General features: G+C 36.8%; 1 protein-coding gene across 10 annotated transcripts in view; it reads right to left on the minus strand.

The window, feature by feature from the left end:
- NRG3 (neuregulin 3) overlaps nucleotides 1-13,945 on the minus strand; it is a 1,060,434-nt gene that overhangs the window by 34,165 nt on the left and 1,012,324 nt on the right. For all 10 annotated transcript variants that reach the window (XM_060642319.3, XM_060642320.3, XM_060642318.3 and 7 more), the window contains exon 5: nucleotides 1,788-1,890. In XM_060642319.3, the coding sequence (XP_060498302.1) occupies nucleotides 1,788-1,890 (103 nt within the window). The remainder of the gene's footprint in view (nucleotides 1-1,787; nucleotides 1,891-13,945) is intronic.

The raw sequence follows: 13,945 nt of genomic DNA on the forward strand, positions 1-13,945 counted from the left end.
TTCCTGATTCACCCTTAGCAGTTTCACCTTCCACCATCTAGTGGGAGGACTGTGGGGCCCAATGTGGTAGAGTGGCTTAGAGCATACAATTTCACCCAGAACTGCAGAAATGCAAAGACCCCATCTGTAATTTCCTACTGTGTGGCTTTGACAAATTAATATTTTAAAATTAAATTCTGTTATTATTTGAACAATGCAGCAATAATGAACAATTTGAATTGTTGTGAGAATTGGGAGATAATACATGAAAAGCCCAGTGTCCCTGACAAAGAGTAAGTTCTCAAAAATGAACACTAGTAACTGTCACAGCCAAGAGTTGCCTAGGAGATGTGACAATTAAATATGGTATCCTGGATGGGGGCCTGGAACAAAGCACATTAAGTAAAAACTAAGGAAATCTGAAAGTATGAACTTCAGTTAGTAATATAGTATCAATACTATTTCATTAATTGTGACCAATGCAACATTAAGACATTAATATTAGGGGAAACTGGGTCTGGGATATGTAGGATCTGCCTGTCCTATTTTCACAGTAATTCTAAAAATCTAAGCCTATTCTGAAATAGTTTATTAAAAAATAATAGTTACTAACTATGGATTCATACCCGAGTTTCTATTATTTTTAAAAATCATAATTTCTGTTCTTTTTAAAGATCAACATATACAACATGCAGACAGGTGTCAGAGACTATATCTGGAAATGGATCCATTTTTAGAAGAGCAAATGGGCAGACAAATATAGGTCCAATGAAAAGCAATTACACATTGGCTTGCATTTCAGACAAGCTGTAGGAACAGAATCTGTGCCAACTTCTTAAGGCTTGCATGACTTAAATAAAATTTCCATAAATAAAATACCTTTATCAAAGTTCGTTTGGAATAAATATATATATTTTCAATTTTTTTAATGTTTATTTTTGAGAGAGAGCCCGACACGGGACTCAAACTCACCAGCTGTGAGATCATGACCTGAGCCGAAGTTAGACGCTTAACCGACTGAGCCGTCCAGGCACCCCCGGAATAAATATATTTGTATGCCTATTTAAGCATGTATATATTTTATTATATGTTATTAGTCAAAAATAAGAAAATAAGCACCTTAAGCAGAAGTTTTGGTTTCTTTTTTTTTTTAAGTTTATGTATTTATTGACTTAACTAATCTTAGCACCAAATGTAGGGCCTGAACACACCACCTTGTGATGAAGAGCCACATGGTCTTCTAACTGAGCAGGTAGGTGCCCCAGAAATTTTAGTTTCTTAACAGGGGAAGTATAGGGCATATTTGAGATATGCTTACCAACTAGTGAACCAAGGTAGATCTTACAGTATTCATACTTCACATTTGGCTGAAATCTTTATGGGTATCAGGTAAAAATACTATGAAAGGAAAGTGTGGAGTATTTTTGCAGTAAAGGACAGATATTTGTTGATAATATTTAGGTCTACACCAGTGAGTTCTCTGTTCAGAAGTGTTAACCCCTTAGTGGCAGGAAGACACCAAGCCTTTACTTCTGACAGACCATCAAAAAATGCAAAGAACACAGAATGTTCATGATCACAGAAAGGAATAATTGCTATATGCACCAAAGACAAACCACACACATGCATGTATGCACATGCTGCATATTTTCCCCACAGTCTGTAAAAGACTCTAAGTCATTTATAGATGTTTGATGGGCCCATTTGCACAAGATGCCTCTGCCTGGAGCAGAGACTGTGAAGTTAAAGAAAGACAAAGTACTTTCTCTGAGACGTAACCTTTTAACACTTGAGAGAAATGGTCTTACTTGCTTTTGAAGTAGAATGCTGCGCAGAACATGCCCACGATGACAATTCCAAAGATGATACATGAAATTGACAGCACCTGCCTTTGATAAACTTCTTCACTCTCTGTGAATTTGAAAAACAGAATTAGAATGGATGTTAGCAGGGTACGGCAGAGATAATTTTCATCCTTGTACTTCTGAGTTGGTAGGAGCTTTTCAGAGCAAACGTTTTTGTCCCTGTCATGAATAGAAAAACATAAGGAAGTTATTATGATTCAATTTCTTTGCAATTGTCTACAGGCTAGCTGGTTATTTTTTGAATATGCATGTATATTTTTGATCAAGTACAGATATCATAACTATGAATCTTATTATGAAGAGACATTCTACAAATTTAGCCCATACTGGGACATACATTTTTGAAATTATAGTGGAGCCTAAAATAATCTTCTAGAGAAACAAATATGTGTCCATCAGAATTTTCCTGTGTCAGTGATGGCTTCCAATTTATTTTATGTGATACTGATGCCACTGTATTTTCTGATTTGGTCCTTCTCTGTCTGTCTCCCATTCATCCATTCACTACTATGATTCACATCACTAATGACAGACAACTTCAATATGTATGTGAATATTTATTCACCCAATTCTTGACTTCCTCAATACCAATGATCTGGCACAGTAATCTCAACCTCTATTACCAAGGTCATATCTGATAGCTTCTTATCACACACACATGCACACACACACACACACACACACACACACACAAGAATTCAAATATAAGCATGCTACTTTTTAGCCATTACCATTTACAATCCCAGATCATTTCTGAAATACGTCTACTGAAACAGATCTTCCAGCTCATCAGACCTTTTTATCTATAGATCTCAGAACTTTCTGTTAATTATCCTCCTCTTGTCTTCATTTTCTTTCTTTATACGGCATAGAGACTATGATCCATGATTACAGTCATTCACTCTCTTGCAAATATGCCCAGCTACTATATCTCTTTTTTCTTCCCTTTTACCCATTTGGCAAAATAACTGCATACAAATCCAAGAAACTGCCTTCTTCATACCTCTCCCTTGAGCAGCTCAGAATTGGGAGAGAAGATTGTACAGTTGGGAAGAAGGACATTAGTATAGTTGACAAGAGCATTGCTTAAGTAGATAGCTGATAGTGACTAACGATCGCATCAGCCTGCTTCTGCATTTTCCTGATTACCCATAACTTCAGCATACTATTCAAACATTTGACTTACTCTCCCTTCTCTCACTTTCAGATTTTCCATACATATAAAGAAAAGGAAGTCAGCATAGTATAAATCATCTCTATTTATAACACAAAATATACAAAATTAAGTGCATCTGTATCTATTCCTTTTGTTTCTTTACATAGTGCGGTACCTCTCAAACTTTACTATATATTGGAGTCCCCTTAAGAGCTACTGAAGGACAGATGGCCACCTACTTTCTCTCCCAGAGTTACTGATTTAGCAGGCATGAACTGGGGACGGAACATTTGCAGTTTCTTGAAAGTTCCAACGTGATTCTGACGCTGGCCTGTGAAACATATTTGAGAACCACTGAATAACTAAAAATCTTTGGAACACGGATCAACCATGTAAGAACAAGGGAGATTTCTTTGTTGTTGTTAATGCCAACATGGTATGGTATCCATATTGGACCTTCTAAATGAAAATCTTTACTTAAATGAAAGTTTCAGGTGTTTCTCATGCACCCTGAGAGAGAATGACTTAATTTTAAAAAGTACTATATTTTTTGTTAAAGACTGATTCCTTGGATCCCACTCTCTTCTCTCATCCCGGGGTCTTCTCATCACTTAAAATTGAAGGAAAGGGAAAACATTACAATTGTTTTTGTGATACCAGCATTATCTTTATACCAAAACCAAAGACATAAAAAGAAAGTAACTTATTGACATATATCCTACATTGATATGCAAAAATTCTTAACAAATTTTAGAAAATAAAATCCAATAAGATGTTAAAAGTAATACACTGTGACCAAGTGGGGTTTATACAAGGAATATAAGGTTGGTTTAATATTGTAAAATCGATCAATGTGTTCACAATTTTAACAGTCAAGAAAAAAAATTGTTTAATTATCAGAATACAGGGGAAAATTACTTAACAAAATCTAACATTTATTTCTTATTAAAACTCTCAAAAACTTAGAAAGGAACTTCTTCACCCTGATGAAGAGTATCTATACAGCATCTATACCTAATTGTAATAGACTGAATGCTTTTCTGCTAAGATCAGGGGAAGGTACAGCAAAAATATCCACTCTTACTATTTCTATTCAACATTGTACTGGAGGTTTAGTTAATGGAATTAGGCAAAAATAGAAATTAAAGTCATTCAGTTTGGGAAAGTAGAAGGAACATGATCTTTGTTCTCAGACAACATGATCATCTATGCAGAAAAGCTTATGGAATCTACAAAGAGCTAGTGTAACTAATAAGTAAGCTTAGCAAACTTTCAGGATACAAAGTTGCAGGATAAACAATAAAAATTAAATGTATGCCCATTTAAAAGCCACAAATAATCAGAAATTGAAATTAAAGTATCATTTACAGAAGCATCAAAAATATATAAAGTACACAGAGATAAATCTGACAAAAGATACACAAGGTCTATACACTTTGCCATTATGTTATTGAAATAATTTAAAACCGAAATCAATGGAAAGATAAAAACATGGTCATGAGTTAAAAGACTCGATATTATTAAAATGTCAATCCTTCTCAATTTGATGGATAGATTGAGTGAAATTCTATTTAAAATCTCAGGAGGCATTTTGCTGTTGTAAAAACCAATAAGATGATTCTAAATGTTCTGTGGAAATACAAAAGATCTAGAGTAGCCAAAACAATTTTTTTAATATATAACCAAGAGAACACTGAAGGTGCCAAACTACTTTATCCCAAGACATTTTATAAAGCTATAGTAATCAGGGCAATATAGTGTTGGCCTATTTATAGACAGATAAATCAATGGAACAAACAAAAGAGTCCAGAAATGTATGCGAACATTTGTGGCCAGTTGATTTTTGATATAGATGCCAAGGCATTCAATGGGAAAGGATATTTTCAAAAAATGATATTGTCATAATAGTATACCCATAGCCACTAAAATGAACCTTGACCCTGACTTCATAGCTTCTTCAAATATAAATTCATGATGAAAAACAGACCTTAATATAATATTTCATACTATGATACTTTTAGAAGAAAATGTACAAGAAAATCTTAGTAATCATGGGTTTGACAAAGATTTCTTAACTATAACACAAAAGATAGGAGCTATAAAAATTTTTAAATCAATAAAATGAACTATGTCCAAATTCACAATCTTTAATCTTCAAGACCATTATGAAAAGGAAAAAAAATGAAAATGAAAGGAAAAAAAAACAGGGAAATTCTGGGAAAAAAAAAAACTCTGCAAAATATGTACTCAACAATAGAGTTGTGTCTATAATATGTAAGGATCTCTTATTGTTCAATAAGAAGAAGACAAACAACACAATTTAAGAATAGACAAAATATTTGAATGAACACTTCTTCAAAGATATATAGATGGTAAATACATAAAAAAGACACCTAACATCATTAGTCATTATAGAATTGAAAAATGAACTATAATGAGATATAAGGCATCACTAATAGAATGACTAATATTAAAGGCTGGCCATACCAAGGGTGTGAACAATTTCTATTCTCATGTACTTCTGGTAGAAATGAAAAATGGTATGACCACCAAAAAAATAGTTTCATATAAAGTTAAACACATATCTACCTTATGACACAGCCATTCCATTCTTGGGTATTTACCCAAGACTAATGAAAGCATATGTTCATTATGTACATAAGAATTCATAGTGGCTTTATTTGCAATAGCAAAAAAAAAAAAAAAAAATCTGGAATAATCCAAAGGCCCACTACAAGGAAAATAATAAAAAAAAAAAACTGTGGTATAGCCATATAAGGGAATCTTACTTAGCAATAAAAAGGAATGGGTTAGTGATATAAGAAATTCTATACCTGAATCTCAGAATAACTAGGTTGAGTGCAATAAGTCAGACAAGAAAAAGGTGCATGTTGTGTTACTGCAGTTATATAAACCTCTGGAAATTTTAAACTAACACGTAGTAGCAGAAAGCATGTAACTGTACACCTGGAGTCAGGAGTAGGGAGGAGTGGAGGAAAGAGACTACAAAGTGATAGGAAGAAACTTTGGAGAGTTATAGATATGTTCATTGTCTCAAGGATGAGGTTTTCATGACGAATATTTATGTCAAAATGTAGCAAATGATAAATTTTAAATAAGTGTTTCTTTTATGTCAAGTACAATAGCAAAATATTAATCCTGAGGGACAAAAGAATACAGAGAATATATAAGTGTGTACATAATATCAAAAGATATGTATGACTGATACAATGTTGTCCACCCATACTACCTAGTCTCTTTCTTCTACCATGCCTAACATTCAACTTTTTAGAGTCTTGATATGTAATATTCTCTTTCTCCCTCCTTAATATTATTCTTGTATTTCTCCTTTAAATGTCTACTTACCTTTTTGGTCTCAAATTTTGTGTCATTGGCTCAAAAACTCTTGCACTGTACTTTAAGCTTCATTGGTTCAAGGGACCATGTTTTTGTTGACCTATTTGTTTGATTCACTGCTATTTCCCCATCACCTAGTGCAGTGCTTCTTACACAGTTGACACCACAAGACTTATTGTCTAGTGAATAAGTAGATATTTCTGTCTTTATAGGGATTTTCTGCTTTCAGCTGTGCATCAACTGATACATCAACTGTCACCTGGGGATGCTTTTCAAGTTTACTACTTCTCCTTTATCCACACCATGTCCTCTCAGCCTTCCCACACATCCTCCTTCCCTAAATTGACCACCAGTAACTGACACTATGCATTCCTGAAATCTATACCTGGCTCCTTTCAGTGGGGCTCCCCATTCAAACCTGGCCTTCTCACTGTGACTCTAGACTCACAAAGTCCTTTCCAGAGGGCAAAGTACCATAAGGAAAAATGGTGAAGCCATGCATTCCAAGGCCTCAGAAAATACTGTAGCATGATGTACTGACATGTAGATACTCTTATTGGTTCATTTTCTTTTCCATACCATCTATTTGCCAGTCCCTGGCATTTTGGGTGGTTTTCAGGTTGTCTGGTCAGGCTCCAGGAAGACACTCTGTATGTTGGATTTGAGTATTGTTCTCACCACACCCCCTGCCTATACTGGTGCACTGCCTGGTTTTATGTTCTGGCCTAGCTTCACTCAGTGCTGATGCCAATTCACAGCCAGAAAACTAGGCTGAATTCCCCATACCATGACTTTCTGGGGTTCTTCCAAAATGACCCAGAAGCTTCCAGAGCCAGATGAAATGAACCCATGACTTGTAATGTTCCTCTAACAGCAAAGTCAATTGCAGTAATTCATCTTTAATTAGGCAAATGGATATCAGACACACCAGACCTGGATGAAAGCCTATATACACAGAGTCTGATTTCGAGGACTTACTTTCTTTCTTCTTTTTCTTTTTCTTTCCTGAGACCATACACTATATCCTCCCTTTAAATATAGATGTACATTTTTTAGTCCTTTTTCCTGCAGAAGTGTACTAGGAAACAATGATTTAGAAGAATGATCCCCTCTTCGCTCTGGTCTTAGGCTCTAATTCCATTTTATTCAGACTGAAGTATCAAAATCAGAAATTAAATATAATTTCTGAATAAATGGAGAGGGTCAATTTTGTGGCCCTGGCAAACCTTAGTTGACATTTTTAATTTGGAAAAATTCAAATTAAAGAAATAAAAAAATGTGTCACTGAGACCTTGTTTGGGCATACTGCCATCTTAAAGAATGTCATCCTTTCCATCCCCACGTTTATAAGCTCATTAAATTTTCCAATTGAACTTGGAAACAAATAAGTAATTGTACCAACTATAGAGAATTTCACCTCCTTTAATTGTTGTGAGTTGATGACTGTAATGGAATAAGCATGACTTGTATATGATGAGCTACCCCACCCTGCCTCTGCCAATAAAAAGAATTATGGAAATGATGGATAATTATACCCGTTAAAACAAAAAAAAAAAAATCAGACTATCTACAAACTGAATGATTTCCACATAAAATCTATGTACTGTTTTTGTTCTTATTTGAAGCTAGTCAAATATTGCCTGGGGAAATGCACAAAATCAATTCTGAGTTTAAATCAAGAGTGAAATTAAAACTCCAAAGACTGTGAGTGAATTTATAGACCCAGGTGTAGTTACAGTGATGGCACTATCAATGCGCTTGATTCATAGAGTGTCACACAAGAACTAGCATAGTAAGGTGCAAGAAGCAAAGGGCTAGGTAGGAGTCTGGCAATTTTGGATTTGATTTTAATTTTAGCCACTTTTAATATGGGTAACCACAGATATGTTACTTTACCTTGATAAACTTCAATTTCCTATCCCAATCTGAATAAAGGCAACGATATGAAATGCCGACTGTAATAAATGTTATAACAGGGACGTATGTAATGTTACAAAAGCATATAGTATGGAAAACTGACATATTCATAGAAACCAGAGATCAGAGATCTGAAGTATAACATTATAAGCCAGTTAGGCTCCTGGGGATGGGGAGAGTGGTCCAGGGAGAAGGCCCTGTGGTAGGAGATAGAATGGCATGGTCGGGAATCTGGAAGCTATCTACTACCATAGGGCCTTTGTACAAGTCATTTTCCTTAGGAGCTTAGCAGAGCAACACAGAGGTAATACGGATGTGGTGTACAATGAGCGTGTCATTACAACAGCGGGAAGGTACAGAAGGATTTGAAAGGAGAGGAATGTGATGTGATAATATTTATGTTTCTTTTTTCTGCAATATGTGGGAAATATCTGAAGGGATACAACAAATGCAGAGTCCTGTTAGGAGGCTATTAAATCAGCTCAGGTAAGATGTGATGGATGTTTGTATGACAGTAGTAACAATCATGATAGAGAGAGGAATAAACAAAAGTTGAAAGCACTTAGGTTGAAAATACTTCAGGAACTAGACAATAATGCTCTTAACTATGACAGCATATATCGGAGGAGGTTCAAAACTGAAAGGAAAGGTAACAAACTCGGTTTTGGACTTGGGTGAATTTTGAAAGCCTATAAGGTATCTAAGTAGAGGTGCAAAGTAGATATTTAAATACATAGATCTAGGCTAACAGGAGGTGACAGGGCTCTGTATATAAATATTCAGGGGTTCAGCATATACAGCAACTGAATGTTTTGATAAGACAACTCCACGAGAAAATACAGAGTGAAAAGAGAAGCATGTCTAAGATGGGGAGCTTTGATGAGAAAAGAGCAGCCAAGCAAGCAAGGCAAAAAAGGCAAAAACAACAACAATAATAACAACAACAAAATGAAAACAAAACAAAATAAAACAAAAAAACAACAAAACCCCAACCAAAGAGCAACAAAAAAACCCCCCAAAAAACCTAAACTACTCCACACAGCCACATTAACTAAACATGATAGCAGCATGGAAGAAAACATAAAGCACTTTTCTTTTCTTTTCTTTTCTTTTTTTTTTTTTTTTTGTATTTTTTTTTTAAGTTTATTTAGTTGGAGAGAGAGCACGAGCTGGGAGGGAGGCAGAAAGAATCCCCAGCAGTCCCCCACTGTCAGCACAGAGCCCTATGTGGGGCTTGAACTCACAAACCATGAGATCACGACGTCAGCCAAAATTAAGAGTCAGATGCTTCACTGACTGAGCCATTCAGGAACCCCAGAAAGCTCTTCTAAAAGTACAGGCTATTGAGTGCTTCTGAGAGGCCAAATAAAGTAACGTCCTGTAAGTTGGTGACGTTAGAGGTCACTGAGGAACTGAATGAGCTCTTTTGGTGAAATCATGAAGGTAGCCCCTTACCTCTCTGGAGTCTCTGTCTTTATCTTTCAAGTACTCCAACGCAAATGTACTTTCCCCATACCTGTCCTGTCTTGCACCACTTCAGCTTGGATATAGAAGCTACAATTCCAGCCTAATTCCAGAAAGCAGCAAATGCCTTACTTGTAACTCGAGGCTCCCATTAACTTCATTATAGAGAAGTTGTGAAGACTGAATGAGTTAAGATATACAGGGCATTGCCATACCTCACTTATTAACTCTGAGGACTCAGTATTAGGCTGAACCATACAAAATTGCCATGGGAGGCTCGGGCAATAGGTGGCAGTAACTGGCAGTTTAATTTGGTTCTACCTAATACATGGTAACTGTTATTATTATTCTATGGGATGTCAACACTGCTGCACTCCCATCTTTAAAAAGCCAGATTATAAAAGTCATTTTGGAGGGCAAAACCAACTTTTGGTTAAATAAGAAATCGGTAAGGGTATTTCCATTGTTCTCCAGGTCCCAACTCTGTTCCTTTGCTGTCATGCATAGAACTCACTCTTCTCTTTTTATAGGATCATATTTCAAGGTATAAAGGTGGAACTAAAGAAGGTAATGTTATGGTGAGATTTCAGAAACTGACATTGGCCCAATGGAAAAAAATTCTTTTGGCAGGCAGCCTGGCCTAAGACTCTGAAGATTAATGCTGCCTTTTGCCGAACTCACTCTTCCCTGAGCCCATCTCACTCAGGGAGCAGTATGGTGGGCTGGTGTGTATGCCTAGCTGTAAACACCAGCTACAACTGTTCTCACTCTCTCTCATTCGTTGTCTTTACAAATAAAATGGGGAAAATATTACATACCTCCCATTTTTGTTTAGGGATTCAGTAGGACAGCACAGATAAAGTTTCTAGGATAGTGGATGGCATACAATTGATAACAAAAAAAATGCTAGCTCCATCCCCTGCCCTTTTTTTTCTGAAGCCAATGTTCAAGTTAAAAATAGGACCTGAAAACATTCTTGCTTCTCTTATGGAAAACTAGCCTTATCTATAGGCAGTCAGTGACTTGCTGTCTCTGGCCCCCACTGCCTGTGCCCTGAGACCAGTACTGAATGAATTTACTTTTATGTCATTTTCTTTACTCCTGGTTCCTTGTACTTTTACTCTTGGTAACTGAATTTTTCAGCTAGTGTTACTGAATCTCCTACCCAGATGTTTTAGGGGATATAATGCAAGTTATCCTCCCTGGGGCATGGGCTGCCTTTCATAATCTCCCTCACATATACCCTTTGAGAAGAAAAGTGTGCTCTTTGTTCCCAGAAACAAAGATTCCTTGGAAAACTTGTAGGTTACAGCATTGTCTGCTAAACTCAACAGCTCACAGTTTAGGTCCCACTGTGCAAAACTACTTGCAAGAATGCTTTTGGAAACTGCAATTGTCTTCAGAATTCTAGAAGTCCCTTCACAAAAACTTGCTAAGCTTTACTACATAGAAAAAATATATAATATCAAAAGAAAATCATAGTTGCAGCTTTCTTCTGCCATTTCCTTTAAGAGATCTCTATATTAAGGATAGAGGAGTGGGTGACCTTGATGAACTATTTCTGTATATGTGAGGGCATGGAGAATATTCTAAAAGGCAGTTCCATGTCCCCTCCAAGTGTGGGGCCCTAGGATTCCACTGGCTCTTAGGAAATTTTTCTTTGTACCGCCAGTTTAAATTAAATCTGTAAGATTTAAGCATGATTTAAGTCTGTAAGACTTAAGCATGATTTCCCCAAATGTGTGGGTATCCAAGTAATGTGAGGCTTAAACACAGGCGGGCGCACACACACACACACACACACACACATCTGTAAGTCATATACAAGAGCAAAAGCTTTTCTACCTGGACCACCTCATATTCAACATATGCAAATCAGACACTATGTGGTGCCACTACTAGGTTTCAAATGAAAGCAAGATCACTCTGATAGTTCATTCTAAAAGTACACCTGACAATACCATCAGGGCTCCTTCTTATCTAACTATTCATTATCTGAGGCCCCGTGGTTAAGAGTCTATTCATCAAGTCAACCTTATAATCTGGGTAGGTCAGTCTCTCCCTGATTGTAGCCAATGACATTTTTTTTGTCCCCATTTTAACTGGATTAAGGTTAAATGGATTTATTCCAGCATTAATTATCCTTGGAACAAGAGGGCTTCCTGAATTTTGTTCTTAAAAATCAACAAATGCTGAAGATAGATTAAAATATTACCAGTTTACAAGGAACTGCAAATGAACTTTGATCAGGAAAGAGAAGAATATTTAGACTGTTGGAACCTGGGATGTGCACTTTTTTAACTTGAAGACAAAAATGAACAAAGACTTAAATGGTCTTATAACTACACTATTGAAGAAAAAAAGAATTATTTCATCAAAGTAAAGGGGGCCCTGAAGGAGAATGAAATGGATATTCACCAGGAGATCAGTGAAATCAAACATACACTGGCAGGGTGGGGCACCAAGAGAGTATATGATAAAAATATCAGAAAGATCAAACAACTCCCTGAGCCTTGCTGCAAAGAACCCCAAGAGTGCTGTTTGGGTGCCTGCAGCCAAACCACTTGCGTACAAAGGAGTGAAATGACCAGGAGGTACCGAAATGCTCTATATCTTCAACACTGTGTCATTTCTCCTTGGAAGCCCCCTTCCCTCCTCTGCTTGGAAAGCCCCACACCCATAAGGGTTGAACTGTGCCCCCCAAAGGATGTTGAAGCACTAACCAACATAGCTGTGAATATGATCTTTGGATTTAGAGCTTTTGTAGATGATCAAGTTAGGGTGAAGTCATTAGGATGGACCCCAATCCAATTTCACTGTATCCTTATCAAAAGGAGAACCTTGGACACAGACAGACATGCACACAGGGGGAATACCATGTGAGGATGAGGGTAGATCAGGGGTATTGCATCCACATGTCAAAGAAGGCCAAAGATTGCGAGAAAACCACAAGAAGCTAAGAGAGAAGCACGTCACAAGTTCTCGCACGTTCATCCTACACCCTTCAGAAGGCATCAACCCTGCAAACTTGATTTATACTTCTAGCCTGCAGAACTGTGAGACAATACCATCTCTGCCAGTTTGTGGTCCTTTGTTATGTGCCCATAACAAAATAACATACCCAGTGATCCATAAAAACTCAGAATACACACGTTGTTAGGTCTGAGATTTCTTCTCAAGATTTCCCTTCTATATCTCTTTTGTATCTTCCCATAACTGCATTGCCTTGTACCAAAAATCAGAGTAGCTGTTTCCTCAAAGGGAACAGTCCTTCCAGACTGAGAGCCCCTCAAGGGCAGGAATACGATCTTCATTCCTGGATCCCTGTCCCTGGCTCATGCTTGCTCTGCACAGGGACAGGTACTCAGCAGGCCTTGGTGAAAGGCAATAGCTTCTGGGCTGGACATCTGATAGCATTTTACCAGTTGGGCTCTTTGCCTGGTGGAGGAATAAAACAGAGGCTATGCTTTCTTGGAGGGAGGTCCTCTTACCCAAAAGATTTATTCTGTTGTTCTGTGCAGTCCACTGTGGCAAGGGCATCTTTTAAACTACTTTGAGAAAGTAAAATAATTACTTCATCATAAAATGTTGATATTCAAAATTATATTTTATCTTATTTCCATGCAAAATGCTTTTAGATGTGCATTATCCATAAAATTTGATATTTAAGGGAATATAACAGTTTAAAATCATAAACACATTTATTCTCAACCTGTAATTTCCTGTTCTTCCCCCACGCTCTCCACCAAATAAACCTTCTCTGTAATAATCCCTTATCTCTCGCCCTCCTTTCCCAAACAGTCAGCTCTGGCTGACTATAGATAAGTGAATGCTATAAAACACATTTTGAAAAAAATGAAAGGCCCTAGGTCTTCTCATTGGTATCTCTAACATGCACTGGGCTTCCAAATGCTATTTCTCCCCGCAAATAAATTATAAGTAAAAAGCAAATTGCATCAAAATAAATCTATCGGTGAGTGTTCAATGCTAAGGTAAAGCTGGTCTTTGGCTTTTGGCTTCATTATTAAAGGGTCTGCGAATTCCATTTTTCCTGAACTTATAATAACTGTCCCCCAATCCTTACCTTTAACCCCAGTTTTTGTCCCTTAGGATACACTGTTCATTGGCAAAGTCACACTCTACCAGCAGGACATGTGACTCAAAATGATAAAATCTTATTTTCTTGGCAATGGGGAGAATTTGGCCC

Source organism: Panthera onca, chromosome D2 (genome assembly GCF_046562875.1).
Source record: "Panthera onca isolate mPanOnc1 chromosome D2, mPanOnc1 haplotype 2, whole genome shotgun sequence".
Lineage (NCBI taxonomy): Eukaryota > Metazoa > Chordata > Mammalia > Carnivora > Felidae > Panthera > Panthera onca.